The following is an 18,216-nucleotide window of genomic DNA, read 5'->3' on the forward strand; positions in this document are numbered from 1 at the left end:
TCTTCAAATATTTGGAAATTAAACAGAAGAATTCTGAATAACCCATGAGTCAAATCAGAAGGGAAATGGGAAATTATTTTGTGCTGAATGAAAATGAAAGCACAACATATCAGAATTTGTGGAATGCCACTAAAGCATTACTTAAAAAATTACATTATTAGAATTTAAGAACTATCAGAAGGACTTCCTTGGTGGTACAGTGGTTAAGAATCCACCTTCAGTGCAGGGGATGCAGGTTCAATCTCTGGTCGGGGAATTAAGATCCCACATGCTGCAGAGCAACTAAGCCCACGTGCCACAACTAGAGAGCTTGTGTGCCACAACTACTCAGACCCTCTGAGGACCACAGCCAGAGGTCCCACATGACCCAACAAAGACCCTGGGTGTCGCAACTAAGACTCACTGCAGCCAAATAAATTAATTTTTTTTAAAAAGCCACCTATTAGGAAAGAGGAAAGGTCTAAAGTCAGTGACCTTTCAACTTCCATTTTAAGAAACTAGGAAAGTAAGAGGAACTTTAAATCAAATTAAGCAAAAGAAGAAATGATAAAGATCAGAGTGGGAGTCAATGAAGTAGAAAAGTAGAGAAAATCAGTGAAAGCAAAAGCTGGTTCTTTTGAGAATATCAGTAAAGTTGTTAAATCTCTAATCAGGCTAATCAGGAATGAAGATGAGAAGACGTTACCGATTTGGGGAATGAGAGGTGATACCAGTACAGATCTATAAGTATTAAATAGATAATAAAGGAATATTATGAATACCATGCCAGTAAGTTTAGCAATTTAGGTAAATTGTGGTTTGGAATGTTATAAATCTCAGCAACATAATTATATACATAAATATATAAGTATATATACCTATGTATTATATATAAACAAGAACATATAAAACACATATGTGAACTTATAGAAGACATGTATATGTGTGTATATACATACATACATGAACTCACACACATACATAGATGGGAGCTAGATTTCTCACTGTCAAGGAAGTTAAGCCAAGGGGTGAGGTAAACCCTTTGGTACTGGATTAGAATCAGAGACATTAGTGTGAACTCATCTTTAGCTTAGTAAATATACAGTGGATAAATACAAAAACAATTATAGATGTGTGTATATGTATACATTAATTTATTAGCTTTGTCTGCTAATAGGACCAAGAACTATTGACACACCAGTAGCAGCAAGCACATTTAGCTCCCAGATCTTAGTTTCTAAATACCAGTCCCATAAAAGACTCCTTAGAGAAATTGATTCTAGGGCTGGAGTAGGCAAGATATAAGATGAGCCTAAATTTACAGTGCCAGAAACAAGGAAGTGCTAAAAAAAAAAGTAAAACAGTGGGAACACAGATGCCAGTCTGAAAAAACTCTCAATGGCTTAAGCTGGAATCGCTTTTTTGAGCAGTAAAATAATGTATTGATTAGAACTCAAAAGTATAAAATAAATATACATGAATTCATGCTGATAGAAATGATTGCATAAATTAAGTATAGAAGAAGATACAAATCTTCCTTATGGGAAGAGTTTCAAATGGTATACGTGAATTCTGCCTCCTTCAGGAGATGGAGAAGGTGATGGCACCCCACTCCAGGACTCTTGCCTGGAAAATCCCATGGATGGAGGAGCCTGGTAGGCTGCAGTCCATGGGGTCGTGAAGAGTCGGACACGACTGAGCGACTTCACTTTCACTTTTCACTTTCATAAATTGGAGAAGGAAATGGCAACCCACTCCAGTGTTCTTGCCTGGAGAATCTCAGGGATGGGGGAGCCTGGTGGGCTGCCGTCTATGGGGTCGCACAGAGTTGGACATGACTGAAGCGACTTAGTAGCAGCAGCAGCAGCAGGAGATGGAGCTTAATCTTCCCAACCCCTAGTATGGGATTGGATTTAGTGACTTGCTTCTAAAGAATAGAATATTGAAAGGGGGAAAAAAAAAAAAAAGAAACTACAGGGCAAAATCTGGCAAATTCTGTCTTATCCAAATGGCCAAGGGTAATATTACTAGTGATGTCAAGTTGATATTATATATCCTCTGATATGGGCTTCCCTGGTGGCTTAGACAGTAAAGAAACTGTCTGCAATGCAGGAGACCCAGGTTCGATCCCTGGATCAGAAGATCATCTGGAAAAGGGAACAGCTACCTATTCCAATATTCTTGCTTGGAGAAGCCCATGGACGGAGGAACCTGGCAGGCTACAGTCCATAGGGTTGCAAAGAGTCTGACATGACTGAGCAGCTAACACTTTGACTTTTCATCCTCTGATACATGACAAGAAAGGCATTTCACCTCTGGTATTTCAGAAATAGGCCCACATATGTATGTACAATTGATTTTCAACAAAAGTGTAAAGGCAGTTCGATAGAAAAAAGATGGTCTTTCCAACAAATGATGCTGGAATAACGGGATAATGCTATGCAAAGAAATAAATTTCTGTCCATACTCATGCCCTGTTCAAAAATTATTGTAAAATATGTCATAGACCTAAAAGTAAAATTGAACATCATTAAACTTTCAGAAGAAAATGTAGAAGAAAATGTAGGACTTTGTTATGTTGGGGAAAGCTTTCTTAGATAGGACACCAAGAATGTGTGATCACAGTCACAAGCACTAGGAGTTAGAACATCAACATATCTTTGTGGAGGACACAATTTAACCCACAACAACTGTGGTAGTTCCCAGTTTAAAGATTGTTTTCATGTTTAATGCAGGGGAACTGAGAATTTCTCTGTGTACTAAGTATATAAGTAAAGCATCTTCCATATCTTTGCTTACTTTTCTCTCAAATGTAATGATGGTATTATAATTACTAAATACAGAATTATTTGAAAATACGAGTTTGGTGTAGCTTTTTGGCATTTATTCACTTTGTGGATAATATACCTCTAACCTGTTATGTATATCTCTGCTTTATCCATTTTTACTTTTAACAGTTTTTTTAACGGTCTCTTTCACCTGTTTTGTGCCACACTTTGGCACTTGGGCTGCAAAGTAATGTTACCTTGGACCTTTGTCTTACAAAGTCTGTTCCTAAAACAGCTCCTTCAGCTTCTTGCTTCTATGTGTTTCCATAAGGGTTAGAAATGATTTCACAGGATTGAGCTAGGAGACTGCTGTGTCTTCTGTGTTCTGTTTACCTTGTACACACAGAAACTCCTCTTGACTTCCAGCCAAACTCCCGTGTGGATTCCTTACTATAGATAACTTCATCTTAAGGAAGAAATCAACAGGGAGTGCATACCTTGAGTTACAAGGATATTTTGTTACAACATTGTTTATTATACTGTAAAACTGGAGCTAGCCTAAATATTTACAAAAGGGAATTGGTTAAGTTAATTAAATAGCTGTATCACAAAGCACTTTGCAGTTATCAAGAGTGATCTGGAGCCCTGTTTTTCAAATCTTTATCTCACTTGTAAGTTCAATATATAAAATAAATAGAAGTTAAATAGCTCTGATGTATGGGAAACCCAGAGTCTCCAATCTACCCATTTTTGTCCCCTGATGGTCCTAGAATTTTATGCAGCACAGTTTAAAACCATTGCTTTGGTTAAAAAAAAAAAAAAAGTAATGTAAATTATGTTGATGTTTTATTAAGTTAAAAAAATTACCAAATAATATGTCTGTTATGCTTTAAGTTTTATCAAAAGAATTTTTATACACTGTGTTTATGCTATATACAAATACAGTAGTCTATACCTTGAGAAAAGATAGGGGATGTGCTCATAAAAATTCTAGGTATTGAGATAATGGGAGAATTTTTGGTTTCTATTTTGTCTTTTTAAATTGTGTACATGTGTTTCTTTGAGAGTAAAAGATATTTTTTCATATTAAGAAACAGAGAATCATTGCTTAATAGGAAACTTTACATTTTGGGAAAATAATTCCTCAGTTCTTTGTGAGAGAGGAATTATCTTGAGAATGTTGTAAAATACTCTTAGTAGCATAGATTGATTCAGAAATTATTAACATCAGTAGTCTTAGGTGTTTGTTAAAATAAGTCACATTTTTATCATCCAAGGGAGAAAACAGAATTGAATGTCAGTGGATTCAAAATGAACTGAACTTCATAAAGCACTGATTCTCAGTTCTGAGATAATGTAAGAAGGTCAAAACAATTGAAATACTCTTCCCTCCACCTTTTCAGATTAAGTATTGTTGTGAGCTGTTTGTTAATGAGTAGACCTCTGCTCTAGTGCCTTGGTTTTATTGTAGAAGAAAGGGTGAAAAGGGCATGCATAGATCTGATTTTCTCAACTTTGCTCCACAAAATTGAAGGGTTTTTTTTTTTTTTGCAGTAGTTTGAAAGTTTGAAGTATTCAGGTTTGGCAGCAGAAAGTGTGGTTTTATGATAAACTTAAGTGGATAGCTAAGAGAAATTGAGTTGTTGTTATTTGATTGCAAAACCAAAGCGTTTATGAAGAGAAATCTTCCTAGTTTTAAAACCAAAATTTTCATCAGAGCATTCATTATATACATATCCAGTAAAAGTACTTTCGGTGAAAATTAATTTCCTCAGAAGAAAATAAAGCATTTTTATGGATGTGGAAGGTGTGTTATGTAGAAAATTTAATTGTAATGAAACTGGCTGTCCATCAATTTGTTTTGTGGTCTTATCTTTACCTATATTTTATATTCATATAGCCTCAAAATTTTCATTATTTATGGAAATATCTCACCAGCTAAGGAATATGACTTAAATATAAGGATTGATAATCAAAATCCTTACCCATAATGCATTATTTACATAAATTTTTAAAATTGTAAGTGGAAAACATAGAATATGCTCAATCCTTATTCCCTTCAAGTTCTTCTCAGAAAGTGTATAAGGTTTTAGTTTCCTCAGAAGAAATAGACCTGTGTTGGTTTAGATCAAGGAAATTGTGGACATTTTTATCGCATGTGGGAACTAAATATATACTTTTCTTATTCCGTATATTTTCTTGTCCTGTGATTTGGGGCATTACTTGGTTAAATACAGCTATGGCAGTGATGAGGCTTCTTGTAGTCAAGGAATGAGCACACACTGTGCCAGCACCTGAAGGTAAGCAGAGATCAGGAAGAATAATATTCTGTGGTTTGGGAGTTAATGTAGCTTTGGTGGTTTTTCCTTCTCCCAAGATTTTAGAAATGAAATCCTATCACTGTTGTGTTGACACTGGATAAGTATTAAAGAGCACTTAAGAGAAATCCATTATAATTTGTTTTCTTGTTTAATTGGTAGTCCTTGCTATATACAATGCTATTTTTAATTGATATATAATAATTTAAATTTTTTATATAATAGAAAATAATTTTTTATGTAATAGAAAAAATGTTGACATGCTATCTTATATTTTATTAAATTGTCAGGGTATCTCAATGGCACTTCAGTGCAAAAGGTAAAAAGCTAACAACTAAGGATTTCTACTTTTTTCAGAAGCACAATTGTATCTTTTGCCAAATTTGAAGAAAGAAGCTTATTCCTACAAATTTTGCATAATTGTCACTGCAGTTTACAAAATTTGAGCTTTTAGTATTAGTATATGTTGGTGTAAATCCTTGTTGGGAAACATGCCCATCCCAGGTTAGGAGGCCTTTCTCTCCCTCTCATTTTTATTGTCACAAACAAATCCTGAAAGAGGGAATTGTGAAACAAGGTTAAGATTTAAATTCCTATCTATAATAAAAGGGGAAAAATTGGAAGCAGTGACAGATTTTATTTTCCTGGGCTTCAAAATCACTGCGGATGGTGACTGCAGCCATGAAATTAAAAGATGCTTGCTCCTTTGGAGGAAAGCTATGACAAACCTAGACAGCATATTAAAAAGCAGAGACATCACTTTGCTGACAAAGGTCCATATAGTCAAAGCTATGGCTTTTCCAGTAGTCATATGTGGATGTGAGAGTTGGACCAGAAAGAAGGCTGAGTGCAAAGAATTAATGCTTTTGAGTTGTGCTGGAGAAGACTTTTGAGAGTCCCTTGGACAGCAAGGAGATCAAACTAGTCAATCCTAAAGGAAATCAACCCTGAATATTCATTGGAAGAACTGATGCTGAGGCTGAAGCTCCAGTACTTTGGCCACTTGATGCAAAGAGCCAACTCATTGGAAAAGACCCTGATGCTGGGAAAGACTGAAGGCAGGAGAAGGAGATGACAGAGGATGAGATGATTAGATAGCATCACCAACTCAATGGACATGAGTTTGGGCAAACTCCAGGAGATAGCGAAGGACAGAGTAGCCTGGCATGCTGCAGTCCATGGGGTCACAAAGAGTCAGGCATGATGACTTTGCAATTGACCAGGAACAACCCTATCTAAAGAAAATCATGCATTGACCCTGTAAGTCCTGAGATTATTCTGTAGAGTCCAGTTTCTTGCTGATTTTTGTTTAATGTGTTTGATGTTTTGACTGGTGTTGAGTGGTATGAGAATACTTAAGTAGTTTGAAGGTCTCAGACTTTTTTCAGATTTTTTTTAAACTTTTTTTTTTTTTTGAGTAATTTGAAGTCTTAAAAAGACACTGTAAGTTAGTAGTGATACTCATGATCTCAAAGGAAATTTAGTTAGAAACCTTACAGGAAATACTCACAAAAGTGATAATGTTCCAGATTATCAATAAAGAGATGAAAGTTTAATAAGCTATTATTTTCTCTTATGACTTACTTTTCCCAGTTCAGAAGCAACCAATATGAAATGTATAATATCTCTGACAGAGAATTAAAATAATTTAGAATTAACTATTTGATTTGTCAAAGTATGTCCACAAAAACAAGAGACATTTACTTAGCATCTGTCTTGTGTTTGAAATTCTTCAGTAAAAGTGGCGGTATACTAAGCTATGTTTAAAAAGTTAATTTGAGATCTTACATTACATTCTAGTGAATCATTTTTGGATCTACACCGAGCTGAGCTCCTTGTTCCTTGTCATTCTGTGGTTATGTATTGCAAGGTCCAGAAGTTTAAAGCTAATAACACCATGAAAAATTCTCCATGACTCACCCTGTCAGCTGTGGCTTCTGCTTTAAGAGCCTTTCTGATAGAACTAATTATTGTTTTATTGCCAGCTCTGCTAAACTTTTCGTGCTTTGGGTCTGTATGCTAACAAAAAAGCACAGTAGTAGATAATGTTCAGACTTTTTTTTTTGTCTAGATCCAAAATTTTTAGTTCTTTTAGCAACTCTGAGCTTGACCAGTTATAAATTATAGGTGGCAAGAGGATTTATGACTGGTGTTTTGATTTTTTCTTTTTTTTGGTGGGAGGGAAGTGGCGGTAGTTGTTTTCTGCTTTTGGTTCTGTGTGTCTTGCTGTCCAGAGATGTAAAGATTCAGTTGACAGTCGGCTGATGTCGGTACTGTGCTCTGAATCACGTGCTTTTCGGTACTGTGTATTGTAGGCAAACATCCTTACAGCTGTCTTTGTTTATTATTTTGTGAAAAATGAGATAATAACTTGAGCTAACTTGTTCATATTCATGTTAGAGTACTTTCAAAATTAAGTGCTTTGCTTCAGGTTATTTAAATTAGTTTTAGAAATAGACGAATGAAAAACTCGCTTTACGTCCAGGACACAGACTGCCTTAATCATTCTAGATATTTTAAAGATGAGGAAATGTTGGACTCTTCACTAAATGGCAAGCAAAGTCATCGTGATTTCACTTTGTTTAAAAAAATCACTGATCTTACTTGCCAGAATTAAAAGTTCTGGTTATAATCTGGTTTTTTTTCTTACCCTGTAGCAACTAGGAAATTTGGTAACTTGAGTATGGACATTAATTTTACATAATATGACTTAGCAAGTTAAGTTTATAGTTTCATCATAGACTTTGAACTATGCATTTCTATGGATTTTACTGAGCTAAAAAGCTATTTGAATAATGTTAGTCTTTATTTTTCTTTTCTATTGAATTTGAAGTCGTGCCACTAAAATTCAGATTTTATATTTGTTCTTCCTGATTGTTGTTCAGTCGCTCAGTCGTGTCCAACTCTTTGCGACCCCATGGACTGCAGCACACAAGGCTTCCCTGTCCTTCACCATCTCATGTTCAAACTCATGTCCATTGAGTCTGTGATGCCAGCCAACCATCTCATCCTCTTTTGTCCCATTCTCCTCCTGCCTTCAATTATTCCCAGCATCCAGTGGGTCCAATCCAAAGAGTCTTTTCCAATGAGTTGGCTCTTTGCATCAGTGGCTAAAGTATTGGAGCTTTAGCTCCAACATCAGTCCTTCCAATGCACATTCAGGGTTGATTTCCTTTAGAATTGACTGGTTTGATCTTCTTGCTGTTCAAGGGACTCTCAGAAGTCTTCTTCAGCACCACAGTTTGAAGGCATCAGTTTTGCAGTGCTCGGCCTTTTTTATTGTCCAGCTCTCATATCCGTACATGACTATTGGAAAAACAATAGCTTTGTCTGTATGGATGTTTGTAGGCAAAGTAATGTCTGCTTTTAAATATGCTGTCTAGGTTTGTCATTGCTTTTCTTCTAAGGAGCAAGTGTCTTTTAATTTCATGGCTACAGTCACCATCCACAGTGATTTTGGAGCCCAAGAAAATAAAGTCTGTCACTGTTTCCATTATTTCCCCATCTATTTGCCATGAAATGATGGGACCAGATGCCGTGATCTTAGTTTTTTGTATATTGAATTTTAAGCCAACTTTTTCATTCTCATCCATCACCTTCATCAAGAGGCTCTTTAGTGCCTCTTCACTTTCTGCCATTAGGATGGTATCATCTGCATATCTGAGGTTATTGATATTTCTCCCCGCAGTCTTGATTCCAGGTTGTGATTCATCCACCTCAGCATTTTGGGTGGTGTACTCTATATATTCCCCAGTGGCTCAGACAGTAAAGGATTCGCCTGCAATTCAGGAGACCTGAGTTCGATCCCTGGGTCAGGAAGATCCCCTGGAGAAAGAAATGGTAACCCACTCCAGTATTCTTGCCTGGAACAATCCCAAGGATGGAGGAGCCTAGCAGGCTACGGTCCATGGGTTTACAAAGAGTTGGACAGGACTGAGTGACTAATATACTTCTGCATATAAGTTAAATACAAGTTAAATAAGGTTGACAATATACAGCCTTGCCCAATTTTGAACCAGTCCATTGTTCCATGTCCAGATCTAACTGTTGTTTCTTGACCTGCATACAGGTTTTGCAGAAGGCAGATAAGATGGTCTGGTATTCTCATCTCTTTAAGAATTTTCTAAAGTTTGCTGTGATCTACACAGTCAAAGGCTTTAACATAGTCAATAAAGCAGAAGTAGATGTTTTTCTAGAATACTCGAGCTTTTTCTATGATCTAATGGATATTGGCAATTTGATCTCTGGTTCCCCTGCATTTTCTAAATTCAGCTTTTATTTTTGCAAGTTCTTGATTCACAGACTGTTGAAGTCTAGCTTGAAGGGTTTCGAGCATTACTTTACTAGCATTTTAAATGAGTGCAATTGTGTGGTAGTTTGAACATTCTTTGGCATTGCCCTTCTTGGGATTGGAATGAAAACTGACGTTTTTGCAGTCCGGTGGCCACTGCTGAAGTTTTCCTAATTTGCTGGCATGTTGAGGGCAGCACTTTCACAGCATCATCTTTCAGGATTTGAAATAGCTCAGCTGGAATTCCATCACCTCCACTAGCTTTGTTCATAGTGATGCTTCCTAAAGCCCACTTGCCTTCACACTCCAGGGTGTCTGGTTCTAGGTGAGTGATCACACCATCATGGTTATTCGAGTCATTAAGATCTTTTTTGTATAATCCTTCCGTGTATTATTGCCACCTCTTCTTAATATCTTCTGCTTCTGTCAGGTCCATACTGTTTCTGTCCTTTATTGTGCCTATCTTTGCATGAAATGTTCCCTAGGTAGCTCTAATTTTCTATGAGAGATCCCTAGTCTCTGCCATTCTATTGTTTTCCTCTGTTTCATTGCATTGTTCACTCAGAAAGGCTTTCTTATCTCTCCTTGCTCTTCTCTGGAACTCTGCATTCAGATGGTATATCTTCCTTTTCTCTGTTGCCTTTCTCTCCTCTTTTCTTCTCAGGTATTTGTAAGGCCTCCTCAGACCACCATGTTGCCTTTTTGCATTTCCTTTTCTTGGGGATGTTTTTGATCACTGCCTCCTGTACAGGGTTACAAACATCTGTCCATATTTCTTCAGGCACTCTGTCTATCAGATCTAATCCCTTGAATCTATTTGTCACCACCACTGTATAATCATAAGGGATTTGATTTTGGTCATACCTGAATGACACTTAGTAATGTCACTAGTTCTTCCTAATAGCTACTAGTAATTAAATGCTTAATATGCACAAGGCAGTGCTTCTTATTTAATGCTTCTCATTTTATGATTTACTCCTCAAAACGAAGTGGTGAGTTCAGTATTAGTATTATCACTGTCCTACAAACGATTCTTAGCGAGGTTAAGCAACTTGCCCAAGTTCAAATACCTTTTCATTGTAAAACCAAAATATGAACCTTGTGTTTTTTCTGAGGAGTCATTGAACCTAGGGTGTTGAGATCACATGTAATTCTCATTGACTGTACTGTGACAATACTTTGGCCACCTGATGCGAAGAGCCTACTCATTAGAAAAGACCCTGATGCTGGGAAAGATTGAGGGCCGGAGGAGAAGGGGGCAACAGAGGATGAGATGGTTAGATAGCATCACCGACTCAATGGGCATGAGTTTGAGCAGCTCTGGGAGATAGTGAAGGACATGGAAACCTGACGTGCTGTAATCCATGGGGTTGCCAAGAGTTGGACACGACTGAGTGACTGAACAATGACAGTACTGTAACAATACTGGAATAGTCTGTTTTTTGCACTGATGTTTATTATCATTTTATGAGGAGCTGAGCCTAGGAATTATCTTAATTGTTAACCTGTTTTGCAGAATTCTTTGTCTGGTAACTTTACTCACTTAAGTGATTTTTCTCTTGCATTTTAATATTACTAAAATCAGGATGTATGTTACAATGGAATTTTTGAGAATTCTAAATTTAGTAGCTAACATTGTTTGAATGTTAATAAAAGCTTGACCACTCTCCAATGTAGGTGAAATTTCCTTAACTTCCTCCCCTTCATTTCGGTCATCCATTATTAAGAACCATCCAGACTCTCAAATTCCTTGTCATAACTAAACCCAGGGGAGAAAAATCTAATATCTTGGAGGAAACAGAATAGGAATTAAGGTTTGCCTGTGATATCCCCATTTCTTCTTTCAGAATGCTTCTCACTGGAGTGGAATCCAAAGGCTAGCTTTTGTCTCACCAAAATCAATAAAAGGAAAATATGATTTCTAGTAGGCTATTTATTATACGCAAATATGTTGTAACACATCACTTCGGCACTTCTTTGCAGTTTTTTTTAATCCAGAAGAAATTCTGTGTAATGGTCTTAAAGCTTTTAGGTTTTAAGATCTCTCCTTTTAAAAAATTTTATTTATTTTTCTCTGCCCTGGGTCTTCGTTGATGCGTGCGCTTTTCTCTAGTTGCGGAGAGCAGGGACTACTCTTTGCTGAGGTGCTCGGACTTCTCATCACGGTGGCTTCTCTTGTTGCAGAGGATGGGCTCAGTACTTGTGGCATATGGGCTTAGTTGCTCCGCAGCATGTGGGATCTTCTCAGACCAGGAATCAAACCCGTGTCCTCTGCACTGGCAGGCGGATTCTTTACCACTGAGCCACCAGGGAAGCCCTGAGTTTTTAAATCTTAAAAACAGTTATGACATCATGTATATGTATATATGTATCATAGAATCATTAAACCTGGCTAAGAAATGAAAGTCTTTTTCCAATATATATATTAATTGCAGATTAGGGTTGTTTAATTACCGAATCACATTTCCCTCTACATGATTTAACATATTGGGAGAAGTGTGAAAATAAAAAATTGGGGGAGGCCTCTGTATATTGTAACCTAATGATTTAATACTAGAGCTCAGAACTAACAAAGAAAAGGCATCCTGAGTCAAGTGAGTCAATATGTTGTGACATTTAAGGCCCTTGGTTAGGATTTTTGGCATGCAAGTATGCTCAGTATGCTTAGACGACAGAGGATGAGATAGTTAGATGGCATCACCAACTCAATGGACATGAGTTTGAGCAAGCTCCGGGAGATGATGAAGGACAGGGAAGCCTGGTGTGCTGCAGTCCATGTGTGCATGCATGCTAAATCACTGCAATCGTATCCAACTCTTTGCAACTCCATGGACTGTGGCCCTCCAGATTCTCTGTCCATGGGATTCTTCAGGCAAGAATACTGGAGTGAATTGCCATGCCCTTCTGCAGGGGATCTTCCCGACCTGGAAATCAAACTCGTGTCTGCCTGTGTCTCCTGCATTGCAGGCGAATTGTTTTCCCTCTAAGTCACCTGGGAAGCTGCAGTCCATGGGGTCGCAAAAAGTCAGGTATAACTTTGGGACTGAACAACAACCAAGGCACCTTATCCCAGTGGCTCAAACTCCTGGTAACCCTTTCCTTTATCTGTTATGATTCTTCATATTGGCTCTTTGACTTTGTCATATATCTAGCAAAATACATATACACATATATAAATAAACACAAACATATTCATTGTTGGCTAAATGTCCAAGTCATCAACAGGATATTTTCAAAATCCAGACGCATTTGGTTAACTAGCCACATCTAATGTTATGTCAGCATTCAGACACAGCTGTTTCTACTTAAATATCTAACCAGATGAGATTTTCACAATTTTATGATTGGACTACACAATGAACAGGGACTTGGAAATATGGGATTTTTGTACACCAGAATTGTTTTATCAGCCTAGTGTTGGGCTACTGTGTTGCTAGAACATGGCCATTTCTCAGCCTTCAGCCTACCTTTCTGTAGCATTTAGTAGTCGTATCTCTTCTTTGTTGGTCCCTAGGACAGCCCTTTCTCTATTGTGATTTATCTTTTTTATCTCCTTCATCACCTGTCACATCCTTACTCAGTTGTTCAGAAAATAGGTTACTTTTCCCAAGGATTTGATCCTTGGTGTTTTCTCTTTATGCTGCTGCTTCAGTCGTGTCCGACTCTGTGCGACCCCATAGATGGCAGCCCAACAGACTCCCCCGTCCCTGGGATTCTCCAGGCAAGAACACTGGAGTGGGTTGCCATTTCCTTCTCCAATGCATGAAAGCGAAAAGTGAAAGTGAAGTCGCTCAGTCGTGTCCAACTCTTTGCCATCCCATGGACTGCAGCCCACCAGGCTCCTCCATCCATGGGATTTTCCAGGCAAGAGTACTGGAGTGCGGTGCCACTGCCTACCATCAGTAGGTTGGTGACACAAATCTACAACTCTAGCCCCAAGTTTTTCTTTGGGGTTCTAGCTTTCTGCTTCTAGCTGTCTCATTACATCTCCATGTCAATATCCAGGAAGCGGTAGTGATTTTACAAAACCATGGGATTCTGGTGGTGATGTTCTTAGCTAGAGCTGATGGAAGAAGGCCCTTGACTGTGTTACTTACGTGCATTTGCAGCGTCACATGCGTATGTACATGTATATTTGTTTGTTTTACCACATATTTTAAAGTGGAATTTGGTGATTAGAGAAAAAGTATTGTGATGTAAAGATTTTTTGAGAAATTTCTTTGTACTTGGGGACTGTGGTAAGTCAACTGCAATAAGGAAGTTGTACTGAGGTAGCCCTTCTTATTTCATTTTTGTCCTCTTTCCTTTCCTTTCCTTTCCATTCCCTTGTAAGAGAAAATAGCTCAGGAAACTGGTTTACAATCAGTAGTCTGGGAACTTCCGGTTTCTTTACCAGAATCTCCCTGGATGATGCAGTTTCTGACGCAAGCAGCATTGTTCTGGGATAGGAGTTTTTAATATAATGGTTGTCAGGCCAAGTGGCTAAGGTTGCTAACTGCAGGTATTATCCTCTGCAGAGATTCAGTTGGGAATTCTTTACTGCCAACTTTTATGTTCATCTTTTTTTTAAAATTTATTTCAATTGGAGGATAATTACTTTACAGTATTGTGATGGCTTTTGCGATTCTTTAAATTTAAATCCCATTCCCTCCCATCTCCTCCAGCAAGTAAGGATGGACTACTTAGGCACTCTTATTTCTGAAAATGTTATAATCTTTTGTAATCAATATGTTCTTTAGAGCAGTGTCCTCTCTCTTAGTCCAGAACCTCTATTTCTTGTCATGCCTACCTGGGTTGTAAGTTAATATTCTGTAACTTATTAGGGAAGTTTTTAGATTTTCTTTTTCTTTGAATCAATTTTAATTTATGTGGGAATTAAAGGGAATTATAATTAAAGTTATATTTAGACTAAGTTTTCATTTTAAGCTAAACTATCTCCATGCCAAATAAAATAGTCAAGTATCATTGTTTTATGTTTATTTCTTCCTACCCTTACTAATGTGCTTCCCTGGTGGCTCAGTGGTAAAGAATCTGCCTGCAATGCAGGAGACATGAGTTCTATCCCTGGGTGGGGAAGATCCCCTGGAGAAGGAAATGGCAACCCATTCCAGTATTCTTGCCTGGGAAATCCCATGAACAGAGGAGCCTGGTGGGCTACAGTCCATTGAGTCACAAAAAGAGTCGGACACAACTTAGCGACTAAACAGCAACCCTTACTATAGTCTTTTTAAAAAAATTACTGATATTCTTAATAAACCCTGTTCTTATTACCTAGACTAAATAATCTTTACCTGAAATAGTATAGGTTGAGATAATTATAGAAATGAGAAGAAGAATGGAAGTTTGAGAACATTCCTTTAGACTTAGGTTAGTGTTTATGTATAGCATCAAATTCTTATCAGGAAGCATCCAGAAATATTCTTTTAAAAAGACAACTAGGAGGAAAGGCTGTAGTTCTTCTTCCTTACAGAACTGAAAAAAATGTTAAAGTACCCTTTGTTTTCTACTTTTGGAACTTGTTTTTACTAACTGATAGTACTTCAGTGGCAGTTTTTTCTAGAATTCTGTTATTGTAGAGATAATTGAATGGGGATTATTTATGTTAAACATAAATAATTGAAGATCTTGATTTGATCATGATCAAAGGTTAGACACAGACCAATAGAGCAGTAATCAGCACCCAGCTATTTTGGATGGGGAAAGGTGAAGAAGGAACTTTCTTTCTAGGAAGAGTAAATATAGTATTTATATTATAATATTTATAATGGTGACATTTTTCTAGCTTCCATTTTTTAAGTCTGTAAAATAGAAATAATATCTTCATAGATATTTTTAGAATTAAAAAGTAATATATGTGAACAGTTTAGAATAGTGCTTAGCATCTACTAAGCCCTCAATAAATGTAGCTATTGCTATTATTATTTGGATTTTTAAAGAGAGAACCCATACTCAGGTACAGCTGATGGTAAATGCACCTGCAATTTAAGATTTAACAAAGTAGTTAAGACATTAAAAAATGTATCCAGTTCCACTTGTTTGTTGAATCTTGCCTTGGAAAAGTTAGTACAAGATGTAAACCCCTTATTCTGGTTTTATAGAAAGAATAAACTTAATAACAATCGTACAAGTGAAATAACTACATCTAATCTTTTTATTTTTTTTGTTTGTTTCAGGTTTCCCCTCAAAAAACCTATAAGGTAAGTTGTTCAGTTGCACTTCATATGTTTAGGTACAGTGTTACTTAGAAGTGTTGCTTTGAAATTATGGTGCATTTCTGTGGTTTTCAGAAATGTGGATTTAAGTAATTTAAAATTTCAAAATGTTTTACAAGTTTGAAATATAACAGGTGTTGCATATTTTTTCTGGAAGATGGCATTATTTTGATAACATTTCTAATGTTTTTAATGTAAGCATTTTAAAAGTTTGTTCAAATTGATACTTAAGGTCACTCCCTCTGAAGAGATTTAATTTCAGAATCTTTTGTGACTGTTTTAAGTTGTGAGTAGCTTGGGGAGTGTAAATGGATTGCCAGTTTTGATGTGTTTTATAACTTTGGTGACTGTAACTGCCTTTAGTTAATGAACTTTGGCAAACTGAATTAGTTAGTTACCCTAAGAAAGTAAAGGGAAAAAATCCAAAATGTCCAGATATTTCTGTGTCTGTATCTATATCTTCATATTTATTCATTTCCTGGGATTAAGTGCCTCTTCCTGAGTACTTTTTCTTCAGCATCTCTTTTCTCTCTGATCTTAATTGTCATAAATATTATTTAAAATGTAGGTAGTGTGTCATTCCTAATTATTATGATACTTTTATCATTTTTTAGTGATGGCATAGCCCAAGATACCAATGCTCATCTTAATTAGTAATGTATGTGTTACAGTTGGAGAAGGCAATGGACCCCACTCTAGTTCTCTTGCCTGGAAAATCCCATGGATGGCGAAGCCTGGTAGGCTTCAGTCCATGGGGTCGCTAAGAGTCGGACGCGACTGAGCGACTTCACTTTCACTTTTCACTTTCATGCATTGGAGAAGGAAATGGCAACCCACTCTAGTGTTCCTGCCTGGAGAATCTCAGGGATGGGGGAGCCTGGTGGGCTTCCGTCTATGGGGTCGCACAGAGTCGGACACGACTGAAGCGACTTAGCAGCAGCAGCAGCAGTGTTACAGTAGTGCAATATCTGATCAAGTGTAATATGGTAGGGCATAGGAAAAACAATAATTCTAATGTCATCTGGGGCTTGCAAAAGATATGTCTGTGGCATGAACTGTAGGCAGACTTTAAAAGAGCCTTGCCTAAGATTTTTTTTTTTTTTTAACTGTTCTCATCTAAGCTGTATTTACAGTGTTTTTGAACCTGACCATAGTAAACAAAGGGTTGGGGACTATGTTTAATTACTTTTCAGTACTGTTTTTTTATCTGTTAATTTGAATAATAGTAATCAACCTGTGAAAACCACTAAGAGATTTTAAGGAGTTATTTCTCAGAATAAAATACACGTTATTACTAAATGCTGTGCTGTGCTTAGTCACACAGTCTTGTCCACATCTTTGTGACCCCATGAACTGTTGCCTGCCAGGCTCCTCTGTCCATGGGATTCTCCAGGCGAGACTACTAGAATGGGTTGCCATGCCTTCCTCCAGGGCATCTTCCCAACCCAGGGATCGAACCTAGGTCTCCCACATTGCAGGCAGATTCTTTACTGATTGAGCCACCAGGCAAGCTCAAGAATAGTGGAATGGGTAGCCTGTCTCTTCTCCAGGGAATCTTCCCTACCCAGGAGTCGAACTGGGGTCTCCTGCATTGCAGGCGGATTCTTCACCAGTTGAGCTACCAGGGAAGCCCTTATTGGTAAATACTGCTCATTATTTTAAAGCACTTTTTTTTAAAACCAGCTAAATAGACTATATTAAACATAGCACAGACTGAATTTTAAAACGTCTTGAAAAATATGAATTAGGTTTATGAGACTACGTAAGGTAAATTCATTTATTGGTTTCTCTTTGTAAGACACACGTGGGATTTTTAAATTGTTTTTGTTACAGTAAATTTTTTTGTAGTAAATATTTAATTGCTTTTATTTAACTTAGGCATGGAAGTATTTTGAACCGAGAGTCACCAACAGATAAGAAGCAGAAAGTTGAGCGCAGTACATCACATGATTTTGACCCCACAGGTAACACACTTTGTTCTGCCAAAGAATACTGAGACTGGTGAAGTTTTGAATAATACACCTTAAGCTACATAACTGCCTGAAACACCCAGGAATAGCTGTTTGATCTATTTAAGACTCTCCTTCCTCTTCAGTTACATAATATGAAACCTTTGCACTCAGAAGGAATACAAGCATTTTTAACTTTCAACACTATGGATTCTACTATGGAAGCATCATTGCAGACTGTGTTGTATTTTAAAATAATAATGATACTAGAAATAGTTATATCATAATTGGAAATTTTGGTCAGACCAAGGACTTAGTAGCAAGGTAAATCCTAGGTATGAACAGTAGTATGTTTATAAAACCAACATTGTAATCAAGGCTATAACAACTACATATTCTGTAGTCAATTAAAAATTCAGATGTGATCACGGTAAATTGGAGAATTGGATAAAATAATTCAAAATTAATGATTATCTCACTTTAGAGTAAGTAGATGAATAGAAATCTCTTTTTCTTCAAAAAGTATTCTAAACTCAGAGCTGTCTTTCAACTTCAGTAGTGTTGATATTTCCTAGAATTTTCATGCTAGTGTACTTTTGACTATATCTATTCTTAATTTTGTATATAGGTTGAACCCTTCTTGTAATATATAGGCTTTGGTTTCCCCTTGTAAACTCACTCAGTATTTAATTTATAAAA

The 18,216-nt window shown here is 36.9% G+C and overlaps 1 protein-coding gene across 4 annotated transcripts in view; it reads left to right on the plus strand.

Moving 5' to 3' along the window:
* Window positions 1–18,216, plus strand: part of ARHGEF12 (Rho guanine nucleotide exchange factor 12) — a 169,086-nt gene that overhangs the window by 59,478 nt on the left and 91,392 nt on the right. For all 4 annotated transcript variants that reach the window (XM_070803551.1, XM_070803552.1, XM_019974985.2 and 1 more), the window contains exons 2-3: window positions 15,530–15,553; window positions 17,447–17,532. Coding sequence is in view for 2 of the 4 variants with exons in the window: in XM_019974985.2 (XP_019830544.2) it covers window positions 15,530–15,553; window positions 17,447–17,532 (110 nt within the window). In the remaining 2 variants the exon portion in view is untranslated. The remainder of the gene's footprint in view (window positions 1–15,529; window positions 15,554–17,446; window positions 17,533–18,216) is intronic.

The sequence above is a fragment of the Bos indicus genome, chromosome 15 (genome assembly GCF_029378745.1).
Source record: "Bos indicus isolate NIAB-ARS_2022 breed Sahiwal x Tharparkar chromosome 15, NIAB-ARS_B.indTharparkar_mat_pri_1.0, whole genome shotgun sequence".
NCBI lineage: Eukaryota > Metazoa > Chordata > Mammalia > Artiodactyla > Bovidae > Bos > Bos indicus.